An 18613-nucleotide genomic window follows, 5' to 3' on the forward strand; every position below is an offset into this window, starting at 1 on the left:
TTCCGAAGGTAAATACTTTTATGCATACGTCTTCTGGTTAATCCACACCATTCGCGAATGTATCAACAGAATCATTGTCTTATTTCTACTAATGATTCTAACAAAAATCAATTTTTGGGGTGCAACAAGAGTTTGTATTCTCAAATGATAGAGGGATTTGCATGTATTGTAAAAATTCCGTTTTCTCTACGATTAATATCTTTTTTATATTCTTTCGAAGGCAAAAAGATTTTCAAATCTCATAATTTACGATCAATTCATTCAACATTTCCTTTTTTAGAGGATAATTTTTCACATCTAACGAACTTTCCGGCAATTCCAGCAATTGAACTATGAAGTTGTAGGCTGGATACGGCAATTTTCAATATTTTCAATGATAAACTTTTGCCGGCTTAGAGTTGTAGGTTAATCTAGACATCAAAAAATGACCAAAAAAAAGAAGATTAGATAAACGGTGGTGGCGTTGTGGTGGGAGGGTGGTGGTGGAGGAAGTGTCGGAGGCAGAGAGAAGGAAGAAGAAGAAATAAAAGAATAAAAAATTACAAAATTTAAGCCTTTACGCGTTTGAAATCAGTGCAACACACATAATATGCCAACTCTGCGTCAAAATGGCAATGGGATCAGTGCAACACACATAATATGCCAACTCTGCATCAAAATGGCAATGGGAGGTCCTACTTGAGGTGTTTAAAATGAACAACCACCTACTTCAGATACCTACTTCAGATGCCTAAGTGAAAATTGGTGCCAACTTTAGGTGGTACCTTCCACCTTGAATCAAATAAGTACGTTGATCATGATCCACATTATTCAACATCAAATTCAAGTATATTATACTATTCCCTCTACAGTTTTTGTCTATAAGCACATAAATCAGCACCATATAATAAGGCAGCAAGAATGAGCTAAATTGCAAATCCTCTATCTAGCCTCATGTCACATGACTGTCCAATCGCAGCATAGAGTCATTAACTCTCAAGCCTGACCAACAAGAACATCCTTGTAAGGAGTTGGGGCAACGGTAGTAGATGTTGTTTCCTCCACCGGCGACTTTCTCCTTCGCCTTTGCTCTTCTATTATCAATGGCATTTGCCCCTCCTCCACCGGCAACTTTCTCCTTTGCCTTTGCTCTTCTATTAGCAGTGGCATTTGCCCTTCTCTTTCTTGCATCAATCGGTCCTGTGCTCCGCCCCGTAGCTTTTCTAGCCTCAATCCACTCATTTGTTGCATCTTGAACACTTTTACCACGTTCATTAATCCTCCAACGAACAGCAATAAACTCCCAAATACCCCAAACCACATCCAGTCTTCACTCTGCATCATTTCACAAATCCAATAATAATTAGTTGATTGAACTACGCAAAAGGTTTGCAAGAGATTGTACTGCTCGTTAGTATATTAATAGTGTTTTCTATGTCATAAGCCTACAAGTAGTATAAGAAATAGACAGAGTTAAAAGGAAACCAACCAAATAGCATGTCTCAGATCCAAAAGGTGGAAACCTCTGTATCAAGTTATTCAGTGTTCACTTTATTTTACTGATAGGACTACTGCTATAGAATCTATTAACGGCATCCAATGTTTAAGACGACTCCTAGAATGTCGCCAAAAATACGATTTTCTCCTCTCCTCTTTTCTTTATGTTTAAGACTACTCCTAGAATGTCACCAAAAATACGATTTTCTCTTCTCTCCTCTTCTTTTCTTTCTTATACTTGGTTGACAGGGTCAGGGCCTTTCTGACTATGCACATCCTATATTCTAGTAATTAAAGACCTTTCTTATCCTTAAACTACTTGATCATGCTTCCCAGATGAGGGTATTAAGGTCGGGGAAACTAAATTACTAAAGAGAGTGTGTTTTTTCTCAAGAGAAAGCGTGGAGAGTTTAGTTTCTGCGGCAGAACTTGCACGTATGGTTTCAGGAGGTGTGGGCATCAACCCTACCTTACGAGTATTTATGGACAGCCACCTTTTTGTTTTAGAAAAAATGCGTGTTGATATATACGTTTTTTTATGATCATAATAGGTGGTATTAAACAGTTAAATGGTAAGACCATACACAGATTTTTCCACATTGAAAATTGTAAAATTTTTTGGTTTACTTACTAACAATTTCAAGCCGTGATGGACATATCCTAACTGATCTCTCCAATTGAGGAGTGCTCCTACCAGAAACAATAAACTGCCTAACAGGAAGGGAATGTTGACACTTTGTTGCAAGATTTGCACATGCCCATCCGCTCTTTCGTAAATCTGACACGAGTTATGGATTGAACCTAGCAGCCATAGAGCAGGGCCTGCAATAAGTAAATTCACAGCTTGCTTCTCCACTTTGAAATTGACATGCCCCTTTTCTGCCTTCACAAACGATTTTAATACATCAGATCATCAGATGATGAATTCAACAACATTATACTGAAACTACATAGCCAATTTTCAACGTTATATTTAGCCAGCAAAGCAAAATTACTACTCCCTGAATCACATTCTTTCCTTCTTAGTCTGTTGAAAAAAGATCGACACCTTCTTATAATGTCCTAGGCTGAATTTTGTGCCAGTGGTATAAGCATCTTATCAATGGGTTCAAGTTTTAAATTGTGGTAGTTTTAAGGCTATTATGTTCCTTTTATTCTGTTTCAAAAGAATGTAGTAAATGACATTAGATGTCTTTCTTTTTTGTTTTCCCACCTCCACCCCGGGAGGATCAATACTTTTCTCATTTACGCTAGTATACTTACCCAAGTGTGACTCATACCATAACCTACGAGTTGATGGTGGAGGTACTCAATATATCACTCGTGCAAATCTCACTTGTCACATTAGATATCTTTAATTTAAGTCTTTCTCATTTTTATAAAATTTTGTATCCAGTCAAACTAGAGGCACAAAAGACGAAACATATAGATGTGGCGGATGATGTCTACTGTTAATTCCACACTCGAAAACTTTTTGGTTTACACATTATTTATTTACCGGGCATCAAAGCTTGCCCAACCTAGTAAAGGGGCTTGGAGATAGAGGGTTTTCCTGACACATTTAAGACCACAAGTTCAACACTTTTTGGCACATCTTTCTAATTTAATGTATTCTTGGATCTTAATTTGACTGACAACCTAAAACAATTCGATACCCCATTTATAATCTCCTACTCTCCATGTAATTAAAAAGTTTGTATTGCTTGCCCAATCAAACACCCTCCTATAAAATGATTTGCTTAGGGAATATAAAACAAATGAATTAGCATGTTTCAGTTTCAATTTATTTGTCTCTTTATAACTTGACACAAAGTTCATGGATCGAGTTTAAGAAAAAAATAAAAAAGACTTTTGAATTTTGTGACGAATGTTTCAAAATGCTCTTTAATCTGATAGTCACCTATGATGAAAAGTTAGAATCAAAAAGTTGTCAGTAATAATTACCTGAGTTAAGAGAAAAAGAAGGGCTAAGAAGTAAAGAAGAGTTCCAACGGACTGAACTAGGGGCACGGCGAATTCGACGAGAGCAAGCTGCGGGTCAAATCCGAGCAACAGAAATCTATAATCGATGGCAGCAAGGTGAGCAAGAAGATCATGCACATTCACTACGACGATTACCGCCAACGCTATCAGCAACAAAACCAAACCGGACAATTGCTGTTTTGAGAACTGAGCTGCGAACCCACCCACAAGCAATATTGTAGCGAACATGTATAGACCCGCGTTGATGTACTCGAATCGGTTTCGGGTCAACCTCGGTCCGTACATTCGGATCTCCCGCGCCGATGCTAATTTCACCATTATTGTTGTTGAATTAAAACTTAGACGACGAACGAATTAATTGAAATCTCTGTTTTGCACAGAAGAATTCATAGAGGAAATTAGGAGTGGAGATGCATGTAGAGTAGTAAGAAAAGGGGGGTTACGTGGCCTTCTGCATGCTGCGTGAAAGCGTCAACGGTAACCTCTGGTTAACACGTGTTGATCCAGCGATACGTAGGACTACATTTTTCCTTAAGTACTAGCGGCGGAACTGATTCATTCTTAATCAGAAATTCTTGATTTTAACTCTTCGGATTCTATCCTGAATATAAGAAAATCTAATTGAAAAGGGTGTATATTATTTTGATTATTACAAACCAAATAATTAATACAAAACTAATCTTAACATAATTAATTTTATCATAATTTATTCTATCATAATTTATTTTCAAATCAAACGATCACTTAAAAAATAATTAAATTAATTATATTGATTTATAAAATTATAAATCAAATTAAATCAACATAAAATTGTTTTTTTCTATTTTGATTTTAGTTAGCTCTTTCAATTTATTTTCGATTTCTTTTATTTTCGTATAATTATACAATAATTAAAAAAGAAATCAAATATATTTTCATTTACACGTGTGATAGGCGAAAACTTGAAAACTCTAACTGAAAAGAAATCTTCAAAAAAGTTATAGATTCTACGTGAATACAAAATACTTATTAACGTTTAATATGCTAAATTTATAAGATTAAAGACTATAATTAAACTGATTACAAAATAAAATATTTACAAGCTCAAATTTAAAATAATATATCTAAATATTAAAAATTATAAACTAATTTAAAATATATGAACAAGTAAATTATTATTAATACATTTTTATATATCAAAAAATTAAAATTATATATGTATTATGTCAATTTAGATTAAATTTGATTTGATTTTATATTTTTATTAAGAGTGATGAATAAACTAGCGAAATCAAATTACAAGTTTTATTTTTTTTTTCTATTTAATTTGAGTTGATGATTTGATTTGTACCTTTTCCGGAGAGAGCGTAGGTGCTCAGCTCAGCCCCTTGTGTTAGTTTGACCATGAGATGACAAATAGCAAGAAAAAGAAGCTGTAAATTCGTTTTTGTGTCGAAGGGATTGTAAAAACTAAGAATGATTATAAGGCATTCATTTACAGGGACCTGGAAGCATCACCGCTGGAAATGGAGTTTGAGATTTCGCTCGAACATGTGTTGCAATAGTAATTATGCTCATCCATCAACATCCAACGTTGTCTCCACTAACATTGCAATTACAGAGTTAGGGAAAAAGGGTTCACTCGAACAAGCTCGAAGGATGTTCGACGAAATGCCTCAGAGATCGGTCGTTTCATGGAATACCATGATTTCTGGTTATTCCGAATGGGAGAAGTTCAGTGAAGCGTTAAGCTTAGTTACATTGATGCAAGGAAGCTATATAAAGCTGAATGAGTCTACTTTCTCCTCAGTGCTAAGTGTTTGTGCTCAATCACAATCGCTCAATCGTGGTAAGCAAGTCCATGGGCTAGTTTTGAAATCTGGATATCAAAGTTTTCAGCTTGTGGGTAGTGCTTTATTGCATCTTTACTCCACGTGTCATGTAATCGAAGATGCAAGGATTGTGTTTGACGTATTGCATCGCGAGAATGAGTTGTTATGGAGCTTGATGCTTGTAGGATATGTTAAATGTAATTTGTTAGATGATGCTTTGGAGATTTTTAGGAAAATGCCGACTCGTGATATTGTTGCTTGGACCACTTTGATTTCTGGATACTCCAAGGTTGAAGGTGGATGCCAGAAAGCTTTGGAGTTGTTTCGTGCGATGAGAGAGGATAATGAGGTTGTCCCGAATGAATTTACTCTGGATTGTGTTTTGAGGGTTTCTGGTAGATTGGGATCTTTATATGGGGGAAGAGCAATTCATGGGTTGGTAGTGAAGTCTGGGTTTGAGTGGGATCATTCTGTTTCTGGTGCACTGATTGATTTTTATTGTAATTGTGAGGTTCTTGATGATGCTATGTTAGTTTATAGTGCACTAGTTAATCCGTCCTTGAATGATTCAAATTTGCTGATTGGAGGGCTAATCTTGGTGGGCAGGATTGAGGAAGCTCGATATTTGTTTAACGGATTGGTCAAGCGTGATCATGTTTACAATTTGATGATCAAAGGATATGCCATGTCTGGTCAAGTGGAGGAGTCAAAACAGTTGTTTCTGGAGATGTCAGAAAGAAATTTAACTTCCATCAATACTATTATTTCTGTGTACTCAAGGAATGGTGAAATCGATAAAGCTGAAGAGCTTTTTGGAGAAGTGAAAGTACAGGAAAATTCTGTTACCTGGAATTCTATGATTTCAGGATATACCCAAAATAATCAAAACGAGAGTGCGTTAAAGTTGTATACGACCATGAGAAGATTATCAATTAGCCAAACTAGGTCAACATTTTCTGCCCTGTTTCACGCATGCTCCTGCCTTGGATCACTTCAACAAGGTCAATTGATTCACGCAGATTTGATTAAGACTCCATTCGAATCCAATAACTATGTTGGAACAGCTCTTGTTGACATGTACTCCAAATGTGGGAACCTTAATGATGCTCAAACATCCTTTCATAGCATTGCACATCCTAATGTAGCAGCATGGACAGCTCTGATTAATGGGTATGCACATCATGGGCTTGGCTCTGAGGCACTTGTACTTTTTCACCAAATGTTAAATGAAGGGACTGATCCTAATGCAGCAACCTTTGTCGGTGTCTTATTGGCTTGTTCTTGCGTGGGTTTGGTTGGGGAGGGCACAAGACTTTTCCACGTAATGCAAGAACACTATGGTATAGCACCTACTCTGGAACACTACACGTGCTTGGTAGATCTTCTTGGTAGATCAGGCCATTTACATGAAGCTGAGAAGCTTGTTAACAGAATGACTATTGAACCAGACAGTGTTATCTTTGTTGCGATGCTTAATGCTTGTTGGTTCTGGATGGACGTGGAAGTTGGCGAGAGGGTGGCTGAGAAACTGTTGTCATTGGATCCCAAGTCTACATCTGGCTGTGTTATCATGGCCAATATGTATGCAGGATTTGGCAAGTGGTGGGAGAAGATGAGAGTGAGGAAAGCAATGAAGAAACTGCAGTATAAAAAGGATCCTGGATATAGTTGGATTGAACTAAACCACAAGGTTCAATTTTTCTCTGTTGATAATAGAACTCATCCTTTTTGTGATATAATTTACTCAACTTTGGAAAACCTAACAGCAAATGTGCACTCCGAAATTAAATTTGATTGTACTTCTTCAAAATTATATGGTGAAAGTGAGTTACTCTCTTAGTTAATCCTCCTGATTATATTAATATGCATAGCATCCGCGGTGTTTGATTGAAGTTATTAGTTTTGTCAAAAAATAAATGCAGCAAGCATCATGTAAATTTCTGCAATTTATGTTCTTGCTGCTAAATTAGTTTGCCGATTATGGAACTCTGTGTCTCCAGGACTTCATTTCTTTTATGTCTAAATCTTGCCTCGCCTTGTATATTGCACTATTGAATTTAATGATGAAAATTGCACATTAGTGCAATATCCACAACATGCTAATCTTTGATAAATGAGGCCTTGATCTATCCTGTTGAAAATCATAGCTGGGCTCAAAGGCATAGGTTCCGTTAGGAGATGATTTATTTGAGATATTGTCAGTCTTGTTCATACACTTCTCCACAATTTTGACGGCTTCTCAGTATATATTCTTTCATTATCCTCTGACAGTATCCATTACAAAGTGGGTATACGTTTCATATTCCTAAGAAATAGTAGGAATATTAGTTTCTGGAGCTGAATCCACTTTCCCGGCAAAATTCTGATGCTTTTCTGATCTTCTTTTTGGTAATTCTGATGCTTTTTTTAGGGAAAAAAATCCCATATGCTACATGACAGTAGGACTAGTAGTTTTTAGAGCTGCATCCCCTTTCCTGGGATAGTTCTGATGCTTTTCTGATCTTTTTGGTTATTCTGATGCTTTCTTTGGTAAAAACAAAGTTCATAGTTTACATGGGGTTCCTTATGGTTTAGATTTGATGTTCTTTTGAATTAATCCTAGAGAAAATGACCATTAATAATGCTTATCGTGAATGTATAATTCAATTAGCTTGCATATACTATTAGACTTTCCTTAATCGTGACTGATGAGACGATAGTTAATTCAAGATTATGTACTAATTCCATGGTTCCTATTGCCTGTCAATTGATTGTTTGAATGAGCTTGAAGCAGATGTCCTTTCTCCTGCCTATCCCAGGGATCTTAATTTTTCATTATATTTTATAAAATTGTGATTGCTGGGTGAAAGTTGATCATAGCAGAAGTGAAAAAGATAGAAAAGAAAAAACGGCAGCTGCAGGCACAAAGTAAGTTCTTCCAATTCCTCAAGAGAAGTAACTAAAGGACTACACACAGACAAAACAATGTATATATATGATACGGTTCACCATTTTATACTTCTTGGTCCTCTTTTCTGATCTTTGGTGATCAGTGGAATGGCTACTCCATTATTCGAGCAAGGTTTTACCTGCTTATCCACAAATGAAATAACAAATAATATTACTTACTTAGCTATAACAAGAAGGAAGCAGATTGCAACACACATGAGACAATGTATCCAAAGACAGAAATGTATAGTAATACTTATACCTTAATAAATTACGCAAGTAGAGTTGTTTAAGTCTTGGTGCTGAGATTCTCAGTGACTACGAGCATCGATTGATCTTTTTTCTCATCTAACTGGAATTGTTGCTTGAGTTTGTCATCGTTATACTCCAAATCTGGCCATTTTTGTGGTTCTAAGTCCTTTACAGGGTTCTTTCGGTACTTGAAATACAGTATAAGCTGAAGGATACAAAGAGGTGTTCCCACCAGATTTGGAGACTGAAAACAGAAGATTGTATACTAGTGAAATGAGAAGGTTGAAGTTGATATTCATCAAACTGCTGCATTTTAATTTGTTCTTTGAATATTAATTTATGGATTTAAAAAGGTAAGTAGTAATAATATACGAACCGCTAGAAAGAGATCATGGCTAAGTAGTCCATAGGCCATCCAAAGACCACTAGCAAGAAAAGAGAATAATGACAAGTAAAATGGCATAAATTCCACACTCTTCGTCTTTATCACTTGTTTCTGCAGTACATGATTATTCATTATTAGATACGTACTCATCTAGTAATTTTTTACGCTATCAATATATATATATATAAATATATGTCGAAATCCAATTAGGAAAATAACTCACCACAACAACTAAAGGCGAAGCATACATAGCAACTGAAGCAACAAGTCCAATACTCCCTACAAAAACCTTGCGACGTCGGTGTTCATGAAATACAAACGTCGATATAATTCCCGTCGCCACACATATTAGAATAATAGGCACCACCATTTTTGCAACCTCCTTCTGCTTTTAAGAAAAAAAATTAATAATAATGCACACACTATGATATTCAAAATAAAAATAAAAATTGAGTCACACACATATATATATAACTTGCCTTTCCTTTAGGTGAAGAAAACCAGAAATAAATGAGAATGAATGAGATCTCCAAAAGAATCCCTATTCCATTTGTAGTAACCACTGGGAAATTTTCCCATTTATAACTTACTACTGGTAACCCATACCATGTGTAGAGACAACAATTGAACAATGCTAATATGTAAGGTACACATGAAAATCCTTCAATATTTTTCTTCTTCATAACTCGAGAAAAAGTAAGCCTGCCAATAAGCACAACATTAGAGGTTTAATTAAAAAATTTAACTTGTATACTCTATCAACGCAACAAATTTTTACACCATCACATGTCACATTTATCTATTATAACAGACTACCTATCTTATTTTCAAGATTAATTATGAAGGTTTATATAATTACGTACATTGGTGCAGCATAAAGCAACATGGAGGAGACATTACCTGTGACAAATAAAACCATGCACGTTTAATTTAATTATCACGTAGTACATATATAACCTATACTTACTAGTTATTTAAATGAAGTAAAATAAATATAAATATGGTTTACCCATTACTCCTACTGCCAAACGCAATCTTTCACCCATTTCTTTGGAGAAAAAGAAAAATTATGGAGGAATTAAGTGGTAGGAGGCAAGTACTTAAAATTGTCTTTGAATTCTGTTATAAATACTATGGTTTATGATTAAGAAAGAGAGGAATTAAATTGAAGTGGTGTGTCTACATCTATGTAAATTTGTGGGTGGAAGATGATCAATCATTTTCAAAATAAAAGGAATTAATTAGAAAAGAAAAATTTGTGGTAGGAAAATTAGTTGGAGGCTAATGAGGTAGTGAATTTTATGGAATAATTTTTTTCTAACTGTAAAATGCTCCATTTAAAAGTGCTTTATATAATATTAGGACAGAGGGAGGGAACGAGATGCATGCAAAAAAAGAAAAAAGCATAAAATTGAAGAATTCTTATTTTATGTAGATTAATAAAATTTGTTCTATATGTTGGTGGAAGATGTTACTGGACTTCCACTATCCATTTAATTTCTGTTGCAAACGCTAATTTTCAGGTGGTTTCACTTTCACGTCATGAGTAACAGGTGTATATATCACGTATGTGTCTCCATTTTTTCTATGTTTTTTTTATTAATCATTTGGTATTCAAAATCACTAAACTTCCTAACTTAAATTTATGTAGGGTAAGATCATTAAGGAGAGTAAAATGCTCTTTATAAGGAAGTTTATCATTTTTTGGTTCGGAAATTCGAGACTCTAGTTATGTGTATAAGTGGATGCAAAGTCAAAAGTTTTTCTAAAAAATTAAAATAGAAACATAAAGAAGTAAACACGTGATGAAGTCAAAGAGATTCAAAATAACTATTAGATATAGAGGGCATCAACTCGATGTACAAAGCATCTCATATTCATGCATGCAGGATTCGGGAGTAAGTCGCACCCATAGTGATAACTTTCTTATCATCTAAACAAATCTAAAGATGACAATGGAGAAATCTGATATATCTTGGAGAAGAAGAAAGAAAACAGAGGATCTACATTCTATAGAATGTCAAGCTTACAATCTGAATTATTTCTACACACTATACATGTGTGATTTTATAGATGAACCAGGTTCACAAACTCTAACAGCATTTCTAACAAACTCACGTGCTTCTAACAACTTCACGTGCAACTAACTAACTGACTTTTTTTACTAACTCAATCAGTATTATTCTGGAAGCTTCTTATAGCTCTCAATACTCCCCCTCAAGGTGGAAGGTGGAAGATGTCTAACACACCCAACTTGGATAATAGCTCTTCATGTTGCCCTGCACCAAAACCTTTGGTCAAGAGGTTAGCTAGATGTAAACTAGAACAAAGATAATGAGGAGCTATGAAATCAGATTTCACCCATTCTCTAATAAAGTGACAATCGATTTCAATGTGCTTCATCCTCTCATGAAAGATAGGATTTGCTGCTATCTGAATAGCAGCTTTGCTATCAGAAAATACCTTTATGGGCATGGTGATAAACATACCTAGCTCCTTCAGCAAACCAGCTAACCAAATCAATTATGCAAGAACAATAACTATACTTCGATATTCAACTTCTGTTGAACTCCTACTTACTGACTGATGCTTCTTTAACGTTCAAGAGATTAGAGAATCCCCAAGTTTAAACACATACCCAGTGAAAGATCTCCTGGTGTTTGGATAAGAAGCCCAATCAAAATCACAATATCCACTTAATTTTGTGACATTGCCTCTTTTCAACAATACTCCAAGACCAGGTGACTTCGTTATATATCTAATGATTCTAAGGGTTGCTTCCCAGTGTGATACTTTTGGTTGTTGCATGAGTTAGCTTAATACTTGTACACCAAAGCAAATTTTCGGCCTTGCAATTGTCAAATAGAGAAACTTCCCAGTAAATTTCTGGTATATTGTGACATCATCAAACTCTGGATCATCAGTGGCACCAATTTGCTTGTTATGTTCCAAACAAGTAAACTTGTGATTGAATTCCAATGGAGTACTGGAAGGTTTAGCACCACTAAGACCAGTATCTGAAATGAGTTGCAAAGCGTATTTCCTTTGAGTTAGTAGAATCCCTTCCCTGGATTTTAGAACTTCAATTCCAAGAAAGTATCTAAGATCTCCTAGATCCTTCATTTTTAAATGCTGATGCAATGTCAACTTAGCATCCTGGATCAAATGCTCACTGCTTTCAGTGATAAGGAGATCATCAACATAAACTAAGGTGACAACAATAGATCATCTTATCTTTTGGTAAATAAAGAGTGATCATGCATGCTTTGGGAATAACCAGAATGTAGTAGAGCATCTATAAGCTTGATGTTTCACTGGCTAGAGGCTTGTTTAAGGCCATAAAGTGACTTCTTCAACTTACTAACTTTTTTCTCCCCCTGTCTATGGAACCCCTAAGGGAGTTCCATAAAGACATCATCATGTAAATTTCTTTGTAGAAAAGCATTGTTTACATTCATTTGATAAATATTCCATCCATAAGAGGCTGAAATAGAAATTACGGTCCTTACTGTGACCATTTTAGCTACAGGTGAGAAGGTTTCATGATAATCTAGTCCTTCTCTCTGAGTTTAACCCTTGGCCATAAGTCTAGCCTTAAATCTTTTCATTTCACCATTTGCTTTATATTTCACTTTGTATACCCACTTGAACCCTATAGCCTTCTCTTCCCTAGGCAGGTCCATAATATTTCAAGTGCTATTATCTTCTAAAGCTGAGATCTCCTATTGCATTGTTGTCATCCATCTCTCATCTTGGAAAGCTTCTTTAAAAGATTAAGGCTCAGTAGGAGTAAAGAAAGCACTGAGATAGCTTCGATACTTGCAAAGGCAAATGTCAATAACTGACATGATTAGTGATAGAGAAAGTACTGCATTTAGAAGGAACAACATAATCCTTAGTCCAAATAGGTAGTTTGGATGATCTTGTTTGCCCAACAACTTGAGGAGGAAGTGAAGCAACAGGAGGAGTAACTTGGGGGATTAAATTAAAAGAGACTTTTGAGAGTGTAAATAAAAAAAATAAGACACAAGTCTTAAAATGAAGTAAAAGTGACTCTTCTTTAATCAGTGATAATGACACATATTTTAAGAACCCACAAGTTTTTTTAATTTACAAAAGACCCCCTCTTTTTTTTTCCCTGCCCCTCAGCCCCATCCTCCCCCAACCTCCCCTCCTCCACGTCATCATCACCTCCAAACAACTGACAGATGTTTAAACATTTGTCTAAACAACTGACAAATGTTTTTATATCTCGATCACCAAAATAATTAACAAATATTTTATATCTCTCCAAATAACTAGCTGATATTTAAAATATTCTCATTGTTTTAACTAAAGAATCATAAAAAACACCTAAACAACTTAGGGTTATTTAAATATCTTCTGGTTGTTTGAACTAAACAACTTCTGGTTGTTTAAATAATTTTTGGTTGTTTAAACAACTTCTGTTGTTTGAACTAAACAACTTAGGGTTGTTTAAATAATTTTTGGTTGCTTGAACAACTCTTGTTTATATAAACAACATATCAATTTTTTTTTAATAATTTTCACAATCAAAAATGAGTGAAGAAAAAAATGAGGATGAAAACATCCGAAGAAGAAGAAGATAAAAACACAAAAAGTTTAAAAAGAAAGGGAAAAACGGAGAAGAAAAAAGGCAAAGAAGTTAAGGAAGAAGAAGATGAAAGGGAAAAGAAATAAGAAAAGAAGAAAAAGAGAGATTAATAAAAAAAAAAGATGGAGGGAATAAGAAATTTTGAATTTTGAAATATGAAAGGAACAAGAAAAGAAGAAAAAGAGAGATTAGTAAAAAAAGAGATGGAGGGAATAAGAAATTTTGAATTTTGAAATATGAAAGAGGAGACTTTTTGGAGTTGTGTTTTTGATCTTTTAAATTTTTACCCTAAGTTTACAAATATTTTAAATCAACCCCACTTCTTCATAATTAACCCCTAATTAAATATTTATAACAAACGAAAAAAAAAGAAATAGAAATCCCCTATTCTTCATTCCACTCTCAAAAATCTCTTTTAGCTCATTTTTCCGAAGTAACTTCTGCTTGTTGAAGTTCCTCACTTTAATCAACACCAATGATTGAAGCAGGTCCTTGATCAATAACAACATCTGTTAAGTCCTGAGTATGGACTACACTGTCAGAAGGTGAATCTACATCTCTAGATGAGGTCACAGTATCACCACAATGTCCTATGTCTTGTTCTAAAACATTTGTATCATGAATAAAAGGTAAGAGTATTAGCAAATGAGCCTCATCAGCTAGTCTCCATGAAAGGAAAAATATGTTCTCTGAAGGTAACATCCCCGCTAACAAATACAACCTTGCTTCCCCAATCCAACAGTCTATATCCCTTTTGTGTGGAAGAGTAGCCTAGCAACACAGCTTGTTTAGCTCTGACTAAAAATTTATCTCATTTGGACAAAATAATTTCAAAACATAGGCAACCAAACACCTTAAGATGATCAATGAGAGGTGGTTTTCTATACACCAGTTCAAAAGGTGATCTTTCATTGAATACAGGTGTAGGCAACCTCTTAATTAGATACACAGCTGTTTTGACACATTCACCCCAATACCTTTCTGGAATGTGTGACTGTAGCTTCAATGTTTTTTCCCATCTCTCATATATGCTTGTGTTTTCTCTCAACTACACCATTTTGTTTAGGTGTATAAGGGCAACTACTTTAATGAATAATACCAGAATTAAGCAACAATTCATTTACTTGACTATTGAAGAACTTAGTCTCATTGTTTAATCTCAAAGTTTTTTAATGTTAAATTGATTACAGATCATAGCAATGAAATGTTTCAAAACAACTAAAACTTCTCTCTTGGATTGTAGAGGAGTGATCCAAGTAAATCTACTATAGTCATCTACAATAGTGACAAAATAGTATTTTCTATCATATGTGGACTGTTTGTGAGGTCCCCAAATATCTAAGTTCACAAGATCAAACATGCTTTGTGATTGTGAATTACTAATAGAAAATTCCAGCCTACATTGTTTTGCTAAAGGACATATCATACATTCATGTTGAATACCTAGATCAACTTTATTCTTCAAGGAAGGAATGTGGTTCATGGATCCCACAGAGCATGTCCTAGTCTATAATATCATAGTGTTTAATCATCTGTGTCTCTTACTACTGCTCCAATAATAGGTTTAATGTGATTCTTCAGTATATAGAGTCTTTCTGTCTTTCTACCAATCTCAATCACCTTCTCATTTGAGAGTTCCTGCACCACACATAGGTCAGAATAAGAAGAAACAAAGCAATTGAGATCCTTGGTAAGATTGGACACTGATAGCAAATTAAACATAAAATCTAGCACATTTAGTACATTCTTCAAACAGAAACCTCCTAGAATCACAGCATCTCCAGTGTGTTTTATTTGAGTTTTACTCCCTGTTAAAATTTGAACTCTATTACAACTAGAATCAGATACTTTTTCATTAATTGCAACACCTTTTCATTGTGTGTTATGTGATGAGAAGCATTTGAGTCCACAATTTTTTCTCTCTTCACAATTACTTTGGACAGAAATCATACCTGCTGCATCAGTTCTGCAGTTTCATGTTGGTGCTGATGGCAATTTGTTCAAAAATTGATCACGCTGCTCTCTAGTGAAAAATTCTCCATGTGATGTCCCTGAATTACTTTGTTGAGGTGTTCTGAATTACTACCTATCTCCATAGTTGAATTATTGGCATACAGTGTCGATCCTTCATGTTGTGCCTACTTTTTGCTTTTAAAATCTGTAGGAAATCCAACAATTCTATAGCAATTATCCTTCGTGTGTCCTTTATATCCATAATGCTCACATATCATTCTCATTCTACTCATTTGAGAACTCGATTGAGTTTGTTGATTATGTGGATTTGCAGACCTATGGTGTTGTTGTCCAGTTGGTGCTGGAGGTCGTTGATGAAACTATGGATTCCTTCCAGCTAGCATAGTCATTGATACTTTTCCTTCATCCGTCACTCCCAACTTCTTTTGGCTTTCCTCTTGTGGTGTTGTAGCATATGCTCGATTCACACTCGGAACAATGGAATTGAGCAATATGTTACTTCGTACTTAAGCAAAGCTCTCGTTTAATCCTAATAGAAATTACAGTAGTCGTTGTTGCTTAATATGTTCAATGTGAGGTCTAGATTCCACACAGTCACATGAAGGATTTGGGACCATTACATCTAGTTCGTCCCATAGATCTTGCATTTTTGAGTAATAAACAATCACTGAATTTATTCCTTGAGTTAGCATGTTGATTTACTTTCACAGATAATTTTTTTTAGTTAAACAACTTTTAAATCTTCCCGAATTCTCTTCAAGCTTGCTGCATAAACAATGCTCGTCATCAATTCAGGGGCCACAACTGCACTAATTCATGATAAAACTACAGCATCAGACAAGTGAGGGTTGCTCAGTTGGTTAAGCACCTCCACCCACGACCGGTAGGTCCTGGGTTCGAGTCACACTGGAAGGGAAGTGTGGAAACACTATAAATCCTCCAAAATGGGGGGTAAAAAAAAAAAAAAAAAAAAAAACTACAGCATCACACCTTTCCCATTTTGTGACTAAATTTTCTTTGTATGCAGACTTCACATAAGTGTCATCCGCAAATTCTAGTTTATTTTTGACTAGTAATGCGAGTCTCATAGATCTACTCCAAATTTCATAATTATGTGGTCCAGTGAGATTAATTGACATTAAAGTTGCTCCTGGAACATCTGATGCTTGTAGATGAAGATGTTGGGGTGAGGAAACACCACAACTAAAGTTTGATATGATGAAAATAATGAAAATAAATTGGACACGAAAATTTTACGTGGAAACCCCTCTAACTGATAGAGGAGAAAAACCACGGGGTAGAAGGATCTCACTATTATAATATGGAGTACACAGCTCTCAAATACAAGGAGAAAACAACAATTAATACTTCTCTCTTGTAAAAGGAACAACTACTAAAGAGGACACTCAAGACTAAAATATTTATCTTGGTGTATAACTCTCTTTGTATTCTTACTCTCTCTTTCTGGATGATTTAAATGAGGGCAAGAGGCCCTCTATTTATAGGAGAATGAAAACGCGTAAAATTATTTTACGCTTTTTCAAAACGCGTATGTTCAATTCAACAAAGGAAGGCTGCAACAAAGTCATTAGGGAGGCAGCCTTTTTGACTTTGTTGGCCTCCCTTTTTGACTCTGTTGGCCTCCTTTGTTGACTGTCTTTCATTCTCCCACTTGAAGATTTAATTGAGAATCAATTAAGTCTTCACACCATCCTTTCTACCCAATTACTGTAATGTTACGTTTTTGCTAGGCCAATAGAAGATCGACACCATATGAACTTGTTACTGTTGATCGGCTTTGTAAACATATCTGTCAGGTTATCATTAGTGTGAATTTTTTGAATATCCACACTGCCTTCTTCCACCTTCTCACGAACGAAGTGATACTGAACTCGTATGTGCTTTGTCCTTGAATGAAATGCTGGATTCTTTGCAAGATAAAAAGCGCTCTGACTGTCACAAAACAGAGCAACCTTCTCGTGTTTGTGCCCGAGTTCCTCCAGTAACATCTGCATCCATATTGCCTCTTTTCTAGCTTGTGTAGCTGATACATATTCTGCTTCTGTCGTAGATGTAGCCACGATAGATTGCAGTTTTGAAACCCAGCTTACAGCTCCTCCAGCAAGAGTAAACACATAACCTGTGGTGGACTTGCTCTTATCAAGATCACCTGCATAATCTGAATCAACATAACCTTTAACATTAAAGTCTGATCCTCCATAACACATTGCAACATCTGAGGTACCCTTGATGTATCTCAGGATCCTCTTAACAGTATTCCAATGCTCTCTACCAGGATTAGCCATGTATCGACTAACCACTCCCACTGCTTGTGCAATGTCAGGTCTTGTACATACCATGGCGAACATTAAACTTCCCACTGCTAATGCATACGGTACTCGAGACATCTCCATCCTCTCTGCTTTATTGCTAGGACTCATACTTGAGGATAACTTGAAATTAATAGGAAGAGGGGTAGAAATTGACTTACAGTCTTGCATCTTGAAGCGTCTCAAAATTTTCTTCAAGTAGTTCTTTTGAGAAAGCCAAATCTTCCTATTATTTCTGTCTCGATGAATTTGCATCCCTAGAATCTTATTTGCTGGTCCTAAATACTTCATTTCAAACTCCCTAGCCAACTGTGCCTTTAAATTTGTGAGACGATCTTTATTGGGGCCTGCTACCAACATGTCGTCAACATACAATAGCAAAATAATAAAATCGTCATCACCAAATCTCTTGTAATAAACACAAGGATCTGAGCTATGTCTGTTGTATCCAAGGCTTATAATGAAGGAATCAAATCTCTTATACCAACATCTCGGTGCCTGTTTGAGACCGTATAGAGATTTGTTCAACCTGCAAACCAAGTTCTCTTTTCCCTGTTCTTCAAAACCTTCTGGTTGGAGCATATAAATTTCTTCTTCAAGCTCTCCATGAAGAAATGCAGTTTTAACATCTAACTGCTCCAAGTACAAGTCAAATGTAGCACACATCGCCAGGACCACTCGAATTGTTGTGAGTCGAACCACTGGAGAAAATATCTCATTGAAGTCGATACTTTCTTTCTGAGCGAATCCTTTCGCCACCAATCTTGCACGATATTTCTCCACTTGATCATTACCATTGCGTTTGATCTTGTAGACCCATTTGTTTCCAATGGCCTTCCTTCCTTGTGGTAATTGAACA

The 18613-nt window shown here is 35.5% G+C and overlaps 3 protein-coding genes across 4 annotated transcripts; 1 reads left to right on the forward strand and 2 right to left on the reverse strand.

Moving 5' to 3' along the window:
• Positions 1 to 581: 581 nt before the first annotated feature.
• Positions 582 to 3893, reverse strand: LOC129895628 (uncharacterized). Its single transcript, XM_055971358.1, has 3 exons — positions 3421 to 3893; positions 2108 to 2359; positions 582 to 1314 (listed from the first exon to the last, which is right to left on the reverse strand). The coding sequence occupies exons 1-3, from the start codon at positions 3775 to 3777 to the stop codon at positions 976 to 978; spliced, it is 948 nt and encodes a 315-aa protein (XP_055827333.1). The 5' UTR covers positions 3778 to 3893; the 3' UTR covers positions 582 to 975.
• Positions 3894 to 4728: 835 nt separating this feature from the next.
• LOC129896888 (pentatricopeptide repeat-containing protein At2g13600-like) lies at positions 4729 to 7311 on the forward strand. Its single transcript, XM_055972870.1, has one exon. It carries the CDS (start codon positions 4915 to 4917, stop codon positions 7108 to 7110), a length of 2196 nt encoding a protein of 731 aa, XP_055828845.1. The 5' UTR covers positions 4729 to 4914; the 3' UTR covers positions 7111 to 7311.
• Positions 7312 to 8165: 854 nt separating this feature from the next.
• LOC129895434 (bidirectional sugar transporter SWEET3b) lies at positions 8166 to 9967 on the reverse strand. 2 transcript variants are annotated; one of them, XM_055971154.1, is made up of 7 exons: positions 9845 to 9967; positions 9699 to 9735; positions 9315 to 9537; positions 9059 to 9220; positions 8827 to 8946; positions 8461 to 8694; positions 8166 to 8338 (listed from the first exon to the last, which is right to left on the reverse strand). In XM_055971154.1, the coding sequence occupies exons 1-6, from the start codon at positions 9879 to 9881 to the stop codon at positions 8488 to 8490; spliced, it is 786 nt and encodes a 261-aa protein (XP_055827129.1). In that variant the 5' UTR covers positions 9882 to 9967; the 3' UTR covers positions 8166 to 8338; positions 8461 to 8487. The 2 variants fall into 2 exon arrangements, with proteins under 2 accessions (XP_055827129.1, XP_055827130.1); XM_055971155.1 differs by lacking the exon at positions 9699 to 9735 and having other exon boundaries at positions 9845 to 9924.
• Between the last annotated feature and the right edge of the window lie 8646 nt (positions 9968 to 18613).

The sequence above is a fragment of the Solanum dulcamara genome, chromosome 7, assembly GCF_947179165.1.
Source record: "Solanum dulcamara chromosome 7, daSolDulc1.2, whole genome shotgun sequence".
NCBI lineage: Eukaryota > Viridiplantae > Streptophyta > Magnoliopsida > Solanales > Solanaceae > Solanum > Solanum dulcamara.